The 21,045-nt window shown below is 35.3% G+C and overlaps 1 protein-coding gene across 12 annotated transcripts in view; it reads left to right on the top strand.

Annotated features, from left to right (window-relative positions):
- The window catches only part of RBM26 (RNA binding motif protein 26), an 87,944-nt gene that overhangs the window by 33,466 nt on the left and 33,433 nt on the right, over window positions 1-21,045 (top strand). For 3 of the 12 annotated variants that reach the window (XM_035726483.1, XM_027588116.2, XM_035726482.1), the window contains 11 exons: window positions 2,796-2,884; window positions 3,535-3,752; window positions 5,475-5,735; window positions 6,714-6,953; window positions 7,374-7,544; window positions 7,892-8,047; window positions 13,475-13,586; window positions 14,686-14,845; window positions 16,469-16,633; window positions 17,275-17,406; window positions 18,629-18,700. In XM_035726483.1, coding sequence (XP_035582376.1) covers window positions 2,796-2,884; window positions 3,535-3,752; window positions 5,475-5,735; window positions 6,714-6,953; window positions 7,374-7,544; window positions 7,892-8,047; window positions 13,475-13,586; window positions 14,686-14,845; window positions 16,469-16,633; window positions 17,275-17,406; window positions 18,629-18,700 — 1,776 coding nt within the window. The remainder of the gene's footprint in view (window positions 1-2,795; window positions 2,885-3,534; window positions 3,753-5,474; window positions 5,736-6,713; window positions 6,954-7,373; window positions 7,545-7,891; window positions 8,048-13,474; window positions 13,587-14,685; window positions 14,846-16,468; window positions 16,634-17,274; window positions 17,407-18,628; window positions 18,701-21,045) is intronic. The other 9 variants (XM_035726484.1, XM_035726487.1, XM_035726486.1 and 6 more) reach the window with 9 other exon arrangements.

The raw sequence follows: 21,045 nt of genomic DNA on the forward strand, positions 1-21,045 counted from the left end.
TGTGTCAAGAATCCTCAGGACCATCCCTAGGAGCAGTCATAGGACTTAACACATAGTCATACTCATGGCTATGACTTTACAGCAAAATCAACAAAAGGAAAAAGTAGGTGTTGCGAAGTCTGGGGGAAAACAGACATAAGCTTCTAGAGGCTTCTCCTAGGAGAGTCACAAAGGATGCCTGTAACAAGTAGTTTTCAACACATTTGAACTAGGGAAGCTCAATAGAGACTTAGTGTCCAGGGTTTTTATTGAGGGCTGGTCACAGATGCACCTTCTGTCTACTAGGTACCAAAATTCCAAACTCCCAGAGGAAAGCATGTGTTCAGCATAAAACCATATCGTTGACACAAAGAATTCAGGCATATAGTGAGCTATTATTATCGGGGAATGATGGGAACCTTCCAGAAATCAAACTTCACAGACACCAGCCAAGGGCCTACCTTATAATAAGCAGCCCTTTCTAAGGATGACAGTCTCAGACTTACTTTTTAACTCTTTTCTGTATAGTATCTTACAGCTGTGGACTCGCATTATCTGTGTTCTGTGAAAATAATTAGATTGACATTAGATCTCTTTGCTTCTGTCCTGCCTGAATTTTGTAGGGGGCTGTTTTTAAGGTAGTCTCGTAAAAGGACCTTGACAGGGCAGTGGGCATGACTTCATCCTTTTAAGAGTTTTAGAAGAATTCACCTTTTATACCAGATTGCCATTCTTAATAATCATAAAAATTCAGATCTTCTTAATTTGATGTTTAAAGATTGTAATTCGAGCAAAACTAATTGACAGTTAAGCTGGTATATTTCTGCAGTTGGCCTAGCTTTAGGTCAAATAAATCTTGGTTAAAATTTTGGATTTATCAGTCAGTGCTGTATGACCTTGAAAACGTTACTTTGCCAAGCCTTAGTTTACTCAGCTGTGAAATGGAAACACTGTAGGGTTGTTGTGAGGAATAATAAAATGTTGTCTATAGAGCACTTGGCGTAGTGTGTAGCACATAGTATGTTCTCAATAAAATGGCAGTTCCTATTGTTGAGAGATTGTTGTGTGGTAGAAGATGTGATTGGGTTTTTCCCCCCTCATACTCTTTTTTTCTTTACAGATTATGTAACTAATATTTGTTTATTATGTAATAATATAAACATATGTATAACCTTACATAGTAATTCTCAAATATATTTTTATTCTGTATCTGAACATATTTACACACATGCACATGTATATAGTTACACAGACATCGCATAAAACACCCCTATCACTTCTCAGTGAGAGAAGACCAGAAATAATTTTGTGCATATTTCATACCTTACAGTAGGGGTTCTATTAATAAGGAAGAAAGGGATAGTTGCTATTGTGCTGGCAACTGCTTACACCACGTAGAGATACACAATAATTTATTTAAGTTTTGCCCACCAATGGAAGTTTGATGGGTTAGTTCTAGATTTTTGCTATTGCAAATCATATTTTAATTCTTAGAAAATCTTAAGTAGTCTTCTCTGGATTTGAGAAGCAATAAGAAGTCTTCCCTCAAAACGAGTTAGTGGCAAAACCTTAAGTCTTAACGTCTATGGACATAATAATATTTCTCCACAGTTTTCTTGACCAGTTGTGAAGGATATTTATCCCTGATCTTTCAGAACTGTCAAAATGTCAGATGACAACCTGGATTTAAAATACCGTGGGTATAGTAAAAGTTCCCAGTTGAGCATGTACTGTGGAATATGATGATCTGTCAACATAAATTATTCGCGAGTGTGTGTTGAAGCAAGTAGAAGGGAAAAGGTGCATTGTACCCTGTTTTTTTTGGGGTGGGGAAGGGTCGAAATGGGTGGGAAGAGGAGAATGAAAGTATAAGAAAAAGACTTAAAAAAAAAGGCTTTTAAGCAGTGTTTCTCAGAGTTTGGCCTATTAATAGGATTTCCATTTAATTTATCACCCAACATTGGACACTTCTGACTGTAAGAGACTCTTACCCAGAGGGGTATTGGAACAACTGGCATAAACTGGGGCACTGTTTTATTATCCTGTAGACTGTCTGCATCAGATTGTCTTAGAGTTCTTATTAACAATGCAAAATCTTGAGTCCTATCATATTTACAGAAGCCATAGGTTCAGTATTTCCTGTATTTGTTTATCCTCTAAATCTTTTTTTTTTTTTCTAGTAACACCTATTAATGTCCTATGTGACGGTGTTCTAGACAGTATAGTGTGGAAAATTCTGGCCTCAGAAAAGTAGCGCACTGATCAAGGGAATGTTTTCCAGGGCTGCTTTCTATTAATAATATAATACGAATGGAGGCCCCTTGTAGGGAAGAGGAATATATAGCTGCCATACTGCTGAGAACTGGAGAACTGTTTGACCTTACATATCATTTTCTCTTACATCTCTTTTTCTGACTTGGTTAGTTCTAATGCATTCTGCTCTATTTCCCGATGTGTGTGGTGCCTGGCCAAATCCGTGAAACCAAAACATGAGTGTATGTTGGACTTTTGAAAGAAGAACTAAAATTGACTTTCTACTAATAATGTTAAAATGAGGACATTTGCCTAAGTGTTTTCTCACCACTGTTATCTAAGATAAACATTTCTGAGTTTCTTTAGCATTCACTTCAACTTTCAGCAAACCTTTCTTCTGTGGTTAAATTAAATGATTGTACTTAGAAGAGATTTATTTTTTTTAATACTTTTAGAAGAGAACAATTTCACGTCTGTGTTTTAATATCAGTTAAATCATTCAGATAGTAACATGGCAAGGAATAACTTGCTAAACTTAATGCAAATTTTTCTTTGTATATCAGATCACAAAGGAGGAAGAGCGAGAGAAGAAGTTTTCCAGAAGACTAAATCATAGTCCTCCCCAGTCAAGTTCCCGATACAGAGAAAATAGGTGATTGATTAATTGAACCATGTTCAGTGCTTAGACATTGGATATCTTTTATATGAATGCTTAGACTTGATTATCTTTCGCCTAGGGGCAAGTAATGTCTACTCTTCTTTTGGTCTAGGAAAGTGTAACTCAGTTCCTTTCTTACTAAGAATATCTGTGTCACATTTGTAGGTCCTGGAATTGAGATTTAGAATAGTGCTTGGCAAACATTATTATTATATTTATTTCCTAGCTTTAAATTCCAGTGAAATCTTAATGTGAGACCTTTTTTTGCATGAAGTTTCCCTTTAGTGTGAATAAATTAAATGCTTTTGAAGCCTTAAGTGGGAAAAATAGTGTGGGCAGTAGATGCGCTACATGCCTGTAAGTATGAGGTTGTGTCTGTACAGGACAGCATGTGCTAGGAGACGTGATGTACCGATGCCAGATGTATAGATGTCTTTGTGTATAAGGTTAGGGATTGAGACTTTCCTTAAAAGGGGTTTTAGAGTTCTTGAGCAGATCATGTTCAGTTTTTCAATTTGAGTTTCCTATATATGTGGTGGAATAAAGAATCATGATGTTTACAGGAATTAAATGTGACTTTTGCATTTAATGAGTATTTTCTCTATCCCACTTACTTTCCTAAAAGTGATCATTTATTTTTTTAGAAGTCGTGATGAGAGGAAAAAAGATGATCGTTCTCGCAAAAGAGATTATGATCGAAACCCTCCTCGAAGAGATTCATATAGAGACCGGTACAATAGAAGACGGGGCCGAAGTCGAAGTTACAGCAGGAGTCGGAGTCGAAGTTGGAGTAAAGAGAGGCTTCGTGACCGGGATAGGGATAGAAGCAGGACTAGAAGCAGAAGCAGAACACGAAGCCGGGGTAAATAATCCATACATATGTATGTTCTGATTAGCATTCTTCTATTGTGAATATGCTGTATTTGAGGGTTTTAAAAATGGTTTTTAATTTTTGTCAGTGTTGTCTTCATTTTTTCTATTTTGATGTATTTTGTGGTCCAAGTGAATGCTTTTTTAAAAATTTCTTTTAAAAATTTTATTTCATGTAAATTAAAACCCCACAATCACCACTGCATGCCCATTAACAATGACTAAAAGTAAAAAGGCTGACTTTATCTAATATTGGTAAGGATAGAGATAAACTGGAACTCTCTGGAAAACACTTTCACAGTATCTTAAATTTAAATCTACACCTACCAAATGACCCAGCCATCCCAACTCCAAAGTATTTATGTAAGAGAAACAAAAGTGTATTTCCACACAAGAACTGTACTCAAATGATCATGGTACCTTCCTTTGAAATGGACAAAAACTAGAAACAACCCAAAGGTCATGTGAATGGATAACCTGATGCATTCATACAGTGGAAGAAAAGGATGGAACTTTTGATATATGTCACAAAAGGATGAATCTCAAAATAATAATGCCGAGTGAAAGAAGCCAGACAAAAAAGAATATACGTGTATATAAAATTTTAGAAAATGCAAACTAATCTCTGGTGACAGAAAAAAATCAGTGGTTGCCTTGGATGGAATAAAGGGCAGAGAATTATCAAGGAGTGCAAGGATATTTTTGGGGGTCATGAATATGTATCTATATTATTTTGGTTATGATTGGTTTCACACGTATATACGTAGGTAAAATTCATTAAATTGTATAAATATGTTCAGTTTATTATATATAAGAGTTATATTTTAAAATTAGGAAAGCAGTTAAAATTCTCATTTCAGATGAGTATATTTGCAAGAGCATGTCATTTCCAACATGTATAATTTTTCTTCCAATGTGTGTTATTTAAAGGAAGATACTGGAGGCAATAAAACAACTAAAATACTTCAAGTAAAACACCTTTACTCAAACTTAGATTTTTTGCTACTCTTTTAGCTTTTATTGTACAGTCACCTTTAGTCTTTGGGAAATAATACTTACAGGCTTTGTATAAGCTTTATACTTCTCTCTTACTCTTAGAGTTTTCCCTCTCTGTGATCTAGGCCTTCTGCACATTGCTTCACTTAACTAATCTTCTTCATACCTTTTCTCTCTCCTTGGGACCAAACACAGCCCAGTTAATGGTTTTATTCATGTTTAATATGAACTCCTTTTCCTTCCTCTTAGCTCATCCGTTTCCATCTTCAACAAATAGTTTTCACTATTTAATACTATTAATAGTGTATACTATTTATTTAAAAAGCCATGCTAGGATCTTTGGGTGGATTACAACTAAATGTTCATCACAGAAAAAATAACCATACTTTTATTGTGTATTTTGTTTTGTGGGCTGACGTTATGCATACTAAGATTGCACTGAAGAAAATAAAAGATCTCTTTTCTGTAAACAGCCCTCCAAGAAAAAAAGCTCATTAAGTACAGCAAATTTTGTGTGATTTTTATAGTTCAGGTCATATTGAAAAGAAATAGCTTATCTTGGAACATTGTGTATTCATTTAGTAGTTTTTAAAAGAAAAGGGGGCTTGTGTACAATTTGAACATTTTCTCTCTGTTTAGCAAAAATACCACTGTTTTGTAGATCTGGGACTTTTTTTTATAGTGTATAATTTTATAAGTTATTTGTGTTTTGTTGCAGAAAGGGATCTAGTAAAACCTAAATACGACCTGGATAGGACAGATCCACTAGAAAACAATTATACTCCAGTCTCTTCGGTACCTAGTATTTCATCTGGTCACTACCCTGTACCTACTTTGAGCAGTACTATTACAGTAATTGCTCCTACTCATCATGGTAATAACACTACTGAAAGTTGGTCTGAATTTCATGAAGACCAAGTGGACCATAACTCATATGTAAGACCACCAATGCCAAAGAAACGGTGTAGAGACTATGATGGTAAGTCTTCTCCTGTTTCCTGAAGTACTGAATTAGTATTTCCAGTTGACTAAATTCTGCAAGTTTAGGTTGCAGTTATTCATAGAAGGCCCAGTTAATGGTGGTAAGTTAGTCTTAGGCACTTCTTGAATTCCTCAGTATTATTTAAACCTTCATTAGTCACTACTGACTATTGTATATCCATCTAAAGATAGTGCTTATTTACACATAAGTCTTAATATATTTTTGGAGTTTACAAACAGGAGTAGTATCTACTGAGTTGTTTATCTGGGAATCTGCTACTGAAACATTCTTGACAAAACTCACTTCTTTAGAAATCAGTGGTCATTGGCATGTAATTAGAACCTAGAAATGTGAGTATCACCTGTAAGAATTTTATAGATGAAGACTCTCAAAGTTTTACTGTAAAAGTTTTTGTAAATTGTACTACAGTTGCAATATTCTGAAAGTTTTAAGTGAGATTTATTTATTTATTTTTAAAGATTTTATTTATTTATTTGACAGAGAGAGACACAGCGAGAGAGGGAACACAAGCAGGGGGAGTGGGGGAGGGAGAAGCAGGCTTCCCGCTGAGCAGGGAGCCCGATGCGGGGCTCGATTCCAGGACCCTGAGACCATGACCTGAGCCGAAGGCAGACGCTTAATGACTGAGCCACCCAGGCGCCCCTTTTAAGTGAGATTTAAATAAAGGAAATGAAAAATAAGGAAATGCTTCTGATGACAGAAAATATGTAAAAGTTTTGTATCCTCTTGCTAGCTAGGTATACTCATTTTAATTTGTGGATATACTTTTTTAATGTGTATGTTAGCTATATTTACTTTGTAAGTATTTTATGTTACTGGAAATTAGCTCTTGTGTTATGGTTATACTGGCCCAATATTAAAAATATTCTTATTTTTAAATATCTTACCTTTGTTAACTTACAGAAAATTTATATATCTGACACTTTCCATGTATCTAATTATTCTTCCTTACAGAAAAGGGTTTCTGTATGAGAGGAGACATGTGCCCTTTTGACCATGGAAGTGACCCTGTAGTTGTAGAAGATGTGAATCTTCCCGGCATGCTGCCTTTCCCAGCACAGCCGCCAGTTGTTGAAGGACCACCTCCTCCTGGGCTTCCCCCACCTCCGCCAATTCTTACACCTCCACCTGTGAATCTGAGACCCCCAGTGCCACCACCAGGCCCATTACCACCTAGCCTACCACCTGTCACAGGTAAGTAAATCTATTTGTTTGCCAGTACCTATTATCTGTCCATTCATAGCCTTTTTAAAAGTTAATAGTTTGATGCTTGCTTTTGTTAAAAATACCTAAAATAATCCTAAAGATGCCTGCTAGAAACCAAGGGCAAGATACTCTTATTTAGAATATATCCCCACTTTGCAGGCTTTGCCAAACCTATGGTTTACTGTGGTGTGGAGGGGCCCTGACTTAGCACATCCCTGATGAATCCCAGCTCTCAGTAGTTCTTTATAGCTTAAGACAAACCTGTTTTGGAATATAGTAAAAGGATATTTTACCCTGAAAAACTAATACAGTTGTAAGAACTTGAGTTTATAGATATTATAATTTTGCTGATAAATGAGAATATCATGTTTGGATATACAATAACTTATTTTATTTGTTTGCTTTCAGATGATATTTCTTATTCTTTGGTTTTGACAGGACCACCACCTCCACTTCCTCCTTTGCAGCCATCTGGCATGGATGCTCCCCCAAACTCTGCAACCAGTTCTGTTCCTACTGTAGTAACAACTGGCATTCATCACCAGCCTCCACCTGCTCCACCCTCTCTTTTTACTGCAGGTGCAGTTTTGTCCCTCTTTATATTCATAATGTAGTGAGGTTTTAGAGCAGAGTTTAGATAAGGAATTTAAAAATTTTTAGAGTGACTAGCTCTGTTAGGTTTATTTTTCTCACTAAAATCATGTAGAATAAAATGTAGAAATGGTGAATGTATATTAAATGTAAGTCCTCAGGATTTTTATAAGACTAAATTATATTTTTTATTTAACTTATTTTTATAAAACTAAATTTTCTTTTTTATATATATAGCGTGTTAGCTCTGTATTAGTAGTTATATAATTTACTTTTTCTATTATCAATATAAAAAAATTACCAAGTGGCGTTTTATAATTGTTTTTTAATTACAGTTTTTGTATTACCAGATACATATGACACAGATGGCTACAATCCTGAAGCCCCAAGCATAACAAACACTTCCAGACCTATGTATAGACACAGAGTACACGCACAAAGGCCTAACTTGATAGGACTAACATCAGGGGATATGGATTTGCCACCCAGAGGTACTATTCATTAATCTTTTCTTCTTATTTTCATATTAAGAGTGGCAAACATTTATAAAGAATATGGTCCTGCATTTATTGGGGTTGAGTAAGGGATGGTGATTAAGTTTATTCCTCCGATCCTTTGGTCTCTCTTAAGAGAAAAGGTAATGTGTGGTTCTCTATTTGTGTTACTGGTGACACTTTGTTCTGTCACTCAAGGGGAAAGGAATTTCCTGTAAGTACGTATTTTCTTTTTTTTTTTTTTAAAGGAGAATAAATCTTTTATTTATTTTTTTAAGACTTTTATTTTTTTGAGAGAGTGAGCGAGCGAGAGGGCACGTGTGCACAAGCCAGAGGGAAAGGCAGGGGGAGAGGGAGAAGCAGATTCCCCACTGAGCAGGGAGCCCCACTCGGAGCTTGATCCCAGGACCTTGGGGTAACCTGAGCTGAAGGCTTAACCGACTGAGCCACCCAGGCACCCCAAAAATACGTATTTTCTAAGGTAGCTTTTTTGGGGGTACTTTGTATCTTTTGCAGTCTTTTGTTTTTTTTTTTAAAGATCTATTTATTTATTTTAGGGGGGAGGGGCAGAGAGGGAGAGAGCGAGTAGTAAGCAGGCTCCATGCCCAGTGGTAGGCCTGATGTGGGGCTTTATCCCATGACCCTGAGATCATGACCTGAGTCTAAATCAAGAGAAATGAAGTCACATGTTAAACTGTGCCACTCAGGCGCCCCTGTCATTTGCAGTCTTAATTGGTTCATTTAAACTTTTTTTTTTTAAGATTTTTAAAATTTATTTATTTGTGCAGAGAGAGACAAGCGAGAGAGGGAACACAAGCCGGGGGGAGTGCGAAAGGGAGAAGCAGGCTTCCCGCGGAGCAGGGAGCCCGATGCGGGGCTCGATCCCAGGACCCTGGGATCATGACCTGAGCCGAAGGCAGATGCTTAATGACTGAGCCACCCAGGCGCCCCTAAACTCTTGCAAGTAATGCTTTAGTGGTGCCTGGGTGGCTCAGTTAAGTGTCTGCCTTTGGTTGGGGTGGTGATCTTGGGGTCCTCGGATTGAGTAATGCTTTAATTCCTGAAGATTTTTTTTTGTAGTTTGGATAATGAAATAAGTTTATACAAACTTTTATAAACTTGTGCTTGATATGTATTTTACGTATAAGAATTTGTTATTGGTTTGCTTATAATATTTTAATCAAAAGGATTTATGTTACAGGAAGTGATTCATTCGCTTTTAAAATTTTCTTAGAGGAGACAGACTTTTTGCTAAAATTTCTAAATGAGAGAAGATGAGAGTTTAGACGATAAAATCACAAGCTGGGGCAGCAAAACTGCTCTCCTGGAGGTGCAAAGTGATATGAAGGTTTAGAGGAAGGGAGAGAGCTCACAATAATTTGAAAGAGGGAGCATTGGCTGCAAATATCAGGAAGTGAGGGGTTGTCATCCATAATGGAAAATACATGTAGGCCAATAAAATATTTTTTTTTTCCTAACTACTTCAGCTAACTTTTAAATCCCATTTTCTTTGTGGTCTTGCCTTGTTATCTTTTTTTTCTAGTGGGGGAAAAAAAAAATCGTGCCTCATCAATCATGAATAAAAGTCCAGCTTGTTAAATAATAGTACCTAAGGTGGTTTAGTAAACTTGTGATTACTTATACTTTGCATTTTTTTATTTGTTCTTTGAAACTATCAAATTCTGCATCTGTTAACTTGATTGTTCAGAGGACTTTTTGTTATAGAGATGTGAGGAACATTATACTTTATACCCTATTTAATTTATATCATCTTTCATTATACAGGAAAGCATTTCATGTGGATGCCACTCTTCCCTCACACCTTTTAAATTCTCATTGAGGAATTCTAATAGCTATCATTAACAACAACAGAAGAAAAATATTTTTTAAGAGTTTTTTATAAAGGATGTAAGATTGTTTATAAATGAAAATTATAAGCCACTTAAAATTGTGGCTCTTCATCTCCCAAGTCTCTGCTGACTAGTTCAGAGAAAACCCCTTTCTTTGAGTCACTACTTAGCACCTTTCTTTTCATCATACCAATACTCTTTGCTTTTACTGGAACCTCCTACATGAAGTCATCTCTTTCTTACCTTGCTGCTTAGGTGTGGCAAAAATATATGCTACTGCAGATCAGTATTTATTAGACTCATTCCAATGCCAGGCAAACTTTTTTGATGGTGATTAAGAAAAGGAAGAGGGATCATACTCTTTGCATATAAATCTTACCATGTAGAAGTTGCAGTTGTGGCAATTTCAGCTCCACATGTGTGTAGTTACAAGTTACAGGAAGTGGCCCTATTGAGAGAAAAATGTCTAGTGTGTATGGTTAGAAATCTGAATGCCTTTTCCTATAGAATCACTGTATAGAGTGATTATTTTAGGACTGTTCTTCATATACATCACATAATATTTTTTGTGAATTGGTTTAGGAATATATTTTCTACTAATAACATTGTTTTTATGTACCACAGAACTGATTTAGCACCCCATTTAAATTGAGTAGAACCTATATTTCTATTTCCTCATCTTTTTTCATTCTTCCTCCTGCCAAAATGTTTTCATCTTTTGCCTATTTGGTTTGAAATTTATTTTCCTGGATGGTGACAGATACATAATTAAAAGCTTTTAATATTATTTATTACATAATTAGTGTACATTTCTTATAGTCTGTAGATGATGGCCTTAATTTAAATTTGTCATAGACTATTATGTGATAATTATATTGTTATGTTTCGTACTTTAAACTTGATGGGGAATCATCATCATTAAACATATGAAAAAATTTAGGCCCATTGATACCGTAGAATTACTAATGCAAGTGACTGAGAGACTTTGAGAATTGTTCTTTCCAGATTTCTAAGGAGGTAAAGAATTTGATAGATGTTCCTTGACTGGATATAGGTAGGAGTAAGGGCTAAGTGGTTTTCCATTTGCTGTCAACAAAACCAGTGCTAAAAAATTTTAAGCATAAAAGCAATTTATTAAAAGGATATTGTGGGGGTAAACTCAGTATATATAACTAATAGACACTAATTTACTAATTATTTAATGAAATACTAAATGTATTTATTAAATACATTTACTGATTGTATACCAAGAGGAACTTGGTAGGATTTGGTAGGAAAATAAATTTAGTTTTGGAAGTATTTAATTTGTTGTGTCCTGGGGCATTTGAAGAGAAATGTCCAGTTGGAGATAGGGTCTGGACATCAGGTCTATAAGAGACAGATGGTTTAGAAATACAGATTTTTAATCATGAGTGTGTAGAACAGTGGTTCTTAATCTTTTCTTCTGTGCCATTAGTAATTGTGGGAGGTACAGGGAGATGGAATGAGGCATACGCAAATCTGCAAGCCTGACTGACATAGGTTCTGAAAGCCCTTCTCATGTGTTTCTGATATACTCTCCTTCCCTTTGAGAATCACTAAAAATGATGAATGAAACCATGGTAATAGATGTCTTAAGGTGATTGTGTAGAGTGAGATTGGAAAGTCCAAGTAAGTAGCTTGCAGAATGCCAGTATTTGAAACAGTGGGCAGAGAAGAGGGAGCTTACATAGGGCACTGAGAAAATGAAGTCAAAAAGGCACAGACAAAAGCAGGGAGGTGAGAAGTCCTGAAAAATAAGAGAAGATAGGAGAGGAAGGTGATCAACAGCATTTAATGATCAAGAGATCAAGTAAGAGAAGGACTGGGATGTATTTATAAGCAACAAGTTTTAGAACATCAGCAAATTTAGGATGAGCAGGTTATGTGCAGTAATGAGAGCAGCTGCCAGTTTTTGGAGGATTAGTGAATGGGTGGTAGGGAAGCAAGTTAGCAAGTGTAACATCTCTTTAGGAAATAGCTGTGAGGATGGGGAGAGAGGGAAGGCTGTAGCTGGAGGGGAAGTAGTTTTACGAGGTTTCATTTAAAAATGGGGTAATTTGAGCTTGCTTAAATGTTGATGGGAAGTGCCAGTTTAGAGGAAGAGGTTGAAGAGGAAGGAAAGCAGCAGAGCTCGGGGGCACTGATTTTGCTAGTTCTTTATATAGGATGAGTTGCTGGAAGGAGAATCCAGAAAGTTCAGTAGACTAGGTGAAAAGTAATGCAAGTTTGTACCAAGCTTGTTTCAGAAATGAGAGGAAATCTATGCAAGATGAATTGAAGGGATGTGGCCATGGCACTCAGAAATCAAATAGTAGTTTCATTAATAGAAATGCTTAAGAAAGATTTGAAAAGTACATTTGATATGAAGATAATTTGTACTTTGTATGTACTCTGAGTTTTGAGAAACCTGTAGGATTTTCAGAACTAGATGGCCAGAGAAAACCGACAAATTAGAAATTGAGGACTGACTCTCAGAGTTCATGTGCAGTAGAGAGATTGATGGAGGTCAGAGTTGTAGCCATCCACGAGAGAGGTTGTGCTGAAACACCTTAAGTTATTTTGGTTAGTTGTATGTTTAGAAATATTAAGAATAAGATATATGCAATCAATTTATCCATCTTTAAAAAGGAATTTAAAATTATATTTTTCTATGTGGATTAAAGTTTGCATGTTTTAAGCTTTAGTGTAGTTTAGGAGTAATAGGTTAAATATACTTATGTTTGTCACATTCCAACTAAGTAAATGAAAAGTGTTGAAAGTAACACACACACACACACACACACACACACACACACATCTTTTGCACTGCATTTCAATCTTGAATACCTTTTTAAATCAAGTATGCTGGGGCGCCTGGGTGGCTCAGTCGTTAAGCGTCTGCCTTTGGCTCAGGTCATGATCCCAGGGTCCTGGGATCGAGCCCCGTGTCAGGCTCTCTGCTCAGCAGAAGCCTGCTTCTCCCTCTCCCCCTGCTTGTGTTCCCTCTCTCACTGTCTCAAATAAATAAATAAAATCTTAAAAAAAAAAAAAAATCAAGTATGCTTTGTGTTACCCTGTTGATATTTAAATAGGCAACTTACTTCAGTCACAACTTTTTTTTTAAGTTATCAATTCCTAAAGGTCATTGTATTAATGTTAAATTTTGGATAAATTTAAATTTGAATAAATGTTAAATTTAGATTGTGCATTTGATTTCAAAACTGTGAACTCGAAGCTTCAAGATGGTTTATTTGGACATTTATTTTTGAGGAGGGTCATGGCAAATGGAAACAGTGACGTGGATTCCGCCCCCCCACCTCAAAAACAGGTGGCTTGCAGAGTCATATTGTAATTTGACATGTAAGAATTACTGAGTCTTCTTTAGTTAGGTATGAAATGAATTCAGAATAAGTTAAAATCCCTTAGATTATTATATTTGAATCTACATTTATTTCTATTTCTTTTAAAAATGTATATTTGGACAAAAAGCCAGAACTTTGTTTTCAGTATGCATTTAAGGAAATAGCTGTGATAAACAGAATATTAATCTGTGCTCTCTTTTCTTTTCAAATAGAAAAGCCTCCTAATAAAAGCAGTATGAGGATAGTAGTGGATTCAGAATCAAGGAAAAGAACCATTGGTTCCGGGGAGCCTGGAGCTCCTACAAAGAAGACCTGGTTTGATAAGTAAGCTGGCAGGGAAAATTGAGGAATTTTATTGTACAGTGATTTTTAGGATACTGGAATATTATTTGGCAGTATAGTATTCTTTTTCAAAATGAGCTTTGTATAATTCTGTTCTATAAGCAGTCTCACACTATAGTGTACATTGATTTCTAAATATGTGTAAGTTAATTGGTACTTGGAAGGCATTGTCATATAGAAATGGTGTGGTAGGCAAGGACACAATTTTTCCTTTTTCTACCTTTCGCCACCTCCAGAAAAAAACACTGCTGAACTTAGAGATGTCACTGAAAACTACCTGTATAAAGGATAGTCATGAGCCCACTATTAGAGTTGGGTCAGGTTTGGGAGGAGGCTTTTAGCATGTGGCCAAGTCCTACTAGGAGCTGGAAAGTGATCTTTTGGGGAGCAGGGGAGGCTGGATAGACTTTAAAGTTGTCAGGGAAGGGCTTCAGAGAAAGAGGGAAGGCACAAAGATGTTGGGATGCATGTGATGATTCTCTTATAAATTTGCAAGTTAAAGGAGGGAAGGAGGATCACACTTTCAGAGCCTTAACATCATTTAATAATGGATAATATCTAGTTCTGGCTCTGCCTGTAATTGTGTGATGTAAGGCAAACAGTGTAACCTCTCTGGGCCACAGTTTTGTTCTTTTTTCAAGTGCCAAATGTGTGGTTTACAGTTTTGACTTTTTTTTTTTTTAAGTTGGAAAGTGGTTGAGACGGTTGTACCTTGTTTTTAATCAGAGTTTTAGAATAGGATACATTTCAGTAAGCTAGCTTTTGCAGAAGTGCAACAAAAATTGTATATGCAAATTTACTAAAAGAGCACTGGACCTTTCCTGCTTAAGTAGGCATGGATTTGAAGTGGAACATAATAAATGGCATAGAAGAACCCTTCTCAGTTAGCTTCTATGAAAGATATGTATGGTACTAATTTGGAAATTTCAGTTTTTGGAAGAAAATTTAAATTTTCTTTATCAACCAGTAATTTCAGTTTTGAAAAAACAATTGAACTTAAATTGTAAAACTTTATTAATTTGTGCTTGATAGGGTCAGGATTTATAAATAAATGTATTAATCAACTTGATTTTTGTTACAGGCCAAATTTTAATAGAACAAACAGCCCAGGTTTCCAGAAGAAGGTTCAGTTTGGAAATGAAAATACCAAACTTGAACTTAGAAAAGTTCCCCCAGAATTAAATAATATAAGCAAACTTAATGAACATTTTAGTCGATTTGGAACCTTGGTTAACTTACAGGTAAGAGCTATGAAGTAATTCTCTTGTCTTTGCTTAATTATTTAGGGAGGGAGTTTAATGTAGTAAGAAAAATACTTTTATAAAGGAATACGGGGAATTTGGTGACATTCTAAATTTGGAAAATTGGAATGAGATGAAACTATTTTTGAAACAGTATGTGATTTTGAATAAGTGTTTTGCTTTCAGAAGGCAGTTTTGATTGATTATTATATGCCTCCTACTTAATATAAGTTATTATAAAATTTTAGCAACTTGAATCAGAGTAGGAAAATCTAATCTTTTTTAAATTATTTTTTATTATTTTTAAATATTTTATTTATTTATTAGTGAGAGTACAGACAGGGAGAGTGGCAGGGAGAGGGAGAAGCAGACTCCCACTGAGCAGAGAGCCTGATGTGGGCTCAATCCCAGGACCCTGGGATCATGACCTGAGCCAAAGGCAAACGCTTAACTGACTGAGCCACCCAGGTGCCCCGGAAAATCTAATCTTTAATAGTGTTCATTTCCTTAGTTTCTCTGAAGCATTACAGCAGAATGCTTCTCAGGTTGTTTTCGCTGCCTGTATAGTGGGAAGCACTTAACAGATAGTTTTGGGGCCCAAACACCACGTGATCCTTAATTAGTTTAAACATTTACTTTTTCCTCTGTCACTTTTGAACATCCTTAAGGATTAAATATCAGTATATTTTGTATATGACTTCACCTATGATTAGACTTTGGCTTGGGTATACATAATTTGTGAGGTTATTTAGTGTTGAGTTTACATTATATGATATGTCGAAATGTTGAAATAATGTTGGGCTTTTTTTCCAGTTTGTACGATGTTCTTTTAAACTAAAATAATTATTTCCCATAACCTGATAAAAATAAGTTTTGGAGAGTACAACTGAAGTCGATTATTTGGAAAATTTTGCTTTCTTGACATTTAAAAAATGATATAAAAAGAACATGAAAAAATGCATGCTTCCTTGGTGTGGGGCAATAGAAGTTTGTATAGAATTTAAAGGAAATGTTTCCCCTTCAGCTCTGTGTCCTTCTCATTCCTTTCCCCATATATCCCCATAATCCTCATAATCCTGTTATTGTTAAAAATATATCATGTGTTATTCTAGTTTTTTTTTATTTCTGTGTCTACTTACCAATTAGCACACACAAAATATATATATATATATACACAGACATATATATATACATACACATAAATAAATATGTGGGCCTGTGGTACACGTATTACCCCATAGTTACCTAATCTTAAATATCTCTGAATATCTTTTTATAGCAATTCAGTTTTATCTACCACATTTAGATGGAGACACAAAAAAGTTTTCAGAATATTCTTTTCCTCGTACAATTTAACTGCCCTGGTAAAATTAATTTAGGAAAATTGCCAAAACTGAGGAGCAAAACATGGTATCTCACTATTGTTTCAGATTGCATTTTGTACAGTCCTTAGTTAACATTTCTTTGGGGGTGAAAGTAAACTATGGTAAATAATGTAGGTATAAGAAAGGGTAAAGATAGAATATTACCTGGAGGGACCAGAATTTCATCTCTTGAGGAATTTTACTGGATGAAGCAGTGGATTCTTTTGGAATTCACTATTCTTAATATTTTAAATCTTAGGTTGCTTATAATGGTGATCCTGAAGGTGCTCTTATCCAGTTTGCAACATACGAAGAAGCAAAGAAAGCTATATCAAGTACAGAAGCAGTACTAAACAACCGCTTTATTAAGGTTTATTGGCACAGAGAAGGAAGTACCCAGCAGTTACAAACTACTTCTCCAAAGGTAAGAGAGAGATTTGTGTGAAATTCACTGCTTTTCTTAGCTCAGCATAGTGTTTAAGAGCAGGTGTATTGCAGTCAGGTAGACTTGAGTTCAGATTCTGGCTCTAACTCTGTTAACTGTAAAGGCTGAAGGAACTTACTTAATGTCCCTAACCTGTTCTCTCATTTTATTGTGAAGTTAATTCCCTAGTTTAGACAGTTATAGGATGCGAAGATGTAAAGCATATAGAAAAGTCCCTGGTAGATGGGAGGTACTCAGTATGTGGTAGCTGTGCATATTCCAGAAACTCAGACTGTGTGTTCATCTTGGAACTCCTTCCCTTCCTCTCTCCCTCCCTCTTTCCCTTTCTCTTTTTCAGTCACTGAACCAATCACTAAGTAATATTAGATCAGTTGCTTGTAGGAGGGTTTATAGCAGTTTGTTTCTCGATTGAATTTCCTCCTGTTCATTATTTACTTGATAAATAAGTTAATTTATGCAAAGAAAAACATCTGTATATGTGTGTGAAGGAATTTGGAAGATAGGTTTTGATTATAAGCTGTGCTTTTAAAACTGCATGGGCATTTTAATAACGAATAACAGAGGTTACTTGACATTTTCATGAACTAATCCTCTTGTTTAACATTTTTTCTTGTTCTGAGGTAATGCAGCCGTTAGTCCAGCAGCCCATTTTACCTGTTGTGAAGCAGTCGGTCAAAGAGCGGTTGGGTCCAGTACCTTCAAATACTGTTGAACCAGCAGAAGCCCAGAGTGCCAGTTCAGACCTTCCTCAGGTAAATGAAAAGTCTTCTCCTTCTGTCTGTCCCATAACAGGTTCTCAGCAAATTAGTTTCCCTTGTGATTTGAATTATAGTTAATTGTATATATTTTATACAGAATTATCATAGTCTATACATATATGAACTCCACCTGTAAATTTTCTTTTTACCATTAGCATAAGATTTTCACATTCTGCTTTTCCTATAGTATTTGAATTTTAAATTCTTCTCTCTCTAGTTAATACTTGAGTTCCCTTTCACTTTGTGGAAGAGTTATTTTCAAGCAAAACTGTCTGAAAAATGAAGTTCAGTACACTAAATCTTATTTTTCCCATCATCTTTAACTTAACTAGATTTCTGTTCCAGAGAAAATGATACAGTAGACTGCACCAGAAGCTTTTGGGAAGGGAAGGCTTTTAAGCCATCAGGTTTTAGCATGCTTGATAATACTGTTTCAGGTTACTTATGCAGCTCTCAGAACTTGGCATCACTTATTCCTGACTTTCAGATTCTCTTCTCCACATGTCATTCCCTTCCCACTGCCTTCCACACTTGAGTGGCAGTTTCTTGTTTCTGCCCTCTCAGTCTCTGAAACTTAGCTTTCTTTTGTCTCTAGATGTTTCAGCATTTGCTGTTTAAAGTAGTGTTAGGATATAGTTAGGATGCTGTTTTATGAAAATAGTCTTCCTAGATAATTCCTGAAGAGTAAGATAATGAGATTCTGTGAAAACATGCAGAATGGAAATTGATAAATTCTGTTACTAAAAAAACCCCGATTACAATAATAATTCCCCATCCTGTTATCTCAAATAATCACCAGAAACAGTGCATTTGGCTATAAAAACATACTTTAGGAAAGAATGGCTTTTATTTTTTAAGCTCAAGAAGCAGGCACATATTTTAATGACTCATCTGATATTTATAATGGTCACACTTTCTACTTGTCAACATAGAATTCTAAGAATTGATGATTCTGTATCAGTGGAGGGGACTTTAGTAAATACCTGGTTCAAACCTTACTTTACATCATAATTGTTTATGATTAATACTACATACTGTTTGTTTTCCCACACACATTTTTCTTTCTGTCTCTGTCTTTGAAAAAGGCCCAAGTTTGTGTGATTAACATCTGTATACTTAATGAGTCAGTATATGTTAGTAGAATCCGAATGTTCAAAATCCCAACAGACCTGTATGTTTGGGGAAACACTGAATATGTCCATTTTAATTTTTTTAGAATGTAACTAAGTTATCTGTGAAGGACAGGTTGGGTTTTGTATCAAAGCCATCTGTTTCAGCAACTGAAAAGGTAAGAAGAATAATAGCATGATGTGTTTGTCTTGGCTTCATACATGTTTTCAGGTGGCATCTTAATTTTTTAATTTTTTTTATAGTTCTAAACTCTTGCTTCTTAATAGTATCTGTATCTCTTATTCCTACCTTTTTGCTTTCCATTTGCTGAAAAAGAAAAATAATTGCCTATACTTTTTTTACTTTTTGCATCAGCATTTTAATATTTGCCTCTCACTATATGTCCATGTGCTTCCTTCTTTTCATTTTCTCTTTTTATTTACTATATTTTCTTTAGAGATATTGTGCATTTTATTTTTTTTTATTTTTTATTGTTATGTTAATCACCATATATTAGATATTGTGCATTTTAATTTGAAAACTCTGGCAGCCTAATGGAAAAGGCCACAAATTAGGAATTTTACCGGAATTTGAATTCTGGCTCTTCACTTACTAACCGCATGATACCGGGCAGTGCTCTTAACCTTTCTGATTCTTTTTCCTCATTGGTGAAATGATGTTTGTAAATTTGTGTTACTCACAGGGTTTTGTGAGGATTAAATAAAATGATTCATTTAGAAGTGTTTTCTAATTGGAAAAGATGATGTAAATGTAAATTTTTTATTTATTACTAACAGCTATTGTACATAGCCTGACAATTGTCATTTGTCATTTCTTTTTTTAAATGGTGGGGTAAATACTGATTAAGACCATTCATGGACCTGTCTTACAGTTCTATGTAGATGTGTTATTTATTTTTTTCTATTTAGGTATGAGTGAATGCTCTGGTCTTTAGTCTTATTTGGGGTATATGGAATCACAGAATAGGATTAGATAATTTTTCTCATTTCTCTGTCCTCACTTTAAAAAGAAGGTAAGGCCCAAGTGGATGCACTAGGAATTGAGTCAGGACTGGAAGGTGGGTCTCCTCTATTTTACATCCATGGCTCTTTCCATTATTAAGATTATGTAGGAAGTTGACTCCATATGTTACATAGAGCATTCCATGAGATGGCTAACCTCTCTCCACTGGTTCTTCTGTATATTCTTTTCCTTATTTACCATGTTAAACTATGGCAATTACAGAAATTTGAATCCGAATCTCATTCTGTATTTCAGATTTTTATCTTGGGCACCTCAGCATTACTTCAGGCATAATGTGCTTAAAAAATGACGATTTCCCACATAAATTAACCTCTCTTCCTCACCCAACCTCTGGAAGTTAATACCACCATTTACCAAGTTGTGCAGTCATTCACTTGTATTTGTCATCCACTTCTTTTTCTTCCACCACCTTCAGTTTCCAGGCCTCTAGATGTGGTGTCCTAGCTGTATGCCTGTCCTGTAGTTTATATATCACCATTGTAAAAAATCCCAGCCTTATTTTAATGTTAACTTCTTACAGAAACTTTCATTTCATCAACTAAGTAACTGCTTGATTCATAGCTCATCATACCTCGGTTATTTGGGCCACATATCTCCTTGTTAGTCCTTCATTCTACCTTAGCGGGCCCTTTACTGCTCATTGTTCCTCACTCTTTCCTGCCTTTTTCTTTTTCTTTTTTTGGTGTTGATTTTCCTGGAGTGCATTTTCCTCTAAGTGAATTCTAGTCATTCTTTTAAAGATTGAAAATCTCTTTACACTATTCTATAAAATCTTCACATTTTTTCCATATGATGCCTCCCTTTTTTCCCCTGAATTTGTCTATATCTTAGTCTATGGTACTGAATTTAGCACTATCTAAATATTTACTTTGATTAGGTTTATCCACCTTGATAATAAGTAACTAAGGAATAAAGAAAATAAAAAAGTCTGTTATACTTTGTGTAGTAATGACCAATTCTGGAGAGGTCTAAAAACTTTATGCTTAGCATCTGTTTATGTCAAGATTTAGACTCTGAAATTGACGTTACTAATTATAGCTTTTACAGCACCTTTCTGGTATGTTTGCTTCTGTTTTTGTTTTTTTAATGTGTTTTATATAGCTTTAGGATAAAAGGGATACAAATTTGGAATTGATAGTATACATTTACTAATATAGTTACCACTAACTGAAAAATCACTAATGGTAGTATTTTCATGAAAAAAGTACTGTAAATACTGTAAAGAATCTTTTAAGGAAAGCAGTTACTTACAAGTGTGTAACTTTCAGTCATCTTCAGTGAACCTGTTTATAGAATAGCATTTTGTTTTTGCTTATTCTTGGTTGTTCCCATTCCCCAAGTTTATAGGGGTTTTTGCTGAAGAATCCTTAGAGGTTAGTGATTCAGAGAAGTCTTAGGAAGGATAGAAGAATGTTTCCCATCATCAAATTGAAGGCTGGGAAATACTCAAAACTAGTATCTGTACAGTATCTTCTGTCG

Source organism: Zalophus californianus, chromosome 3, assembly GCF_009762305.2.
Source record: "Zalophus californianus isolate mZalCal1 chromosome 3, mZalCal1.pri.v2, whole genome shotgun sequence".
In the NCBI taxonomy this organism is placed as follows: domain Eukaryota; kingdom Metazoa; phylum Chordata; class Mammalia; order Carnivora; family Otariidae; genus Zalophus; species Zalophus californianus.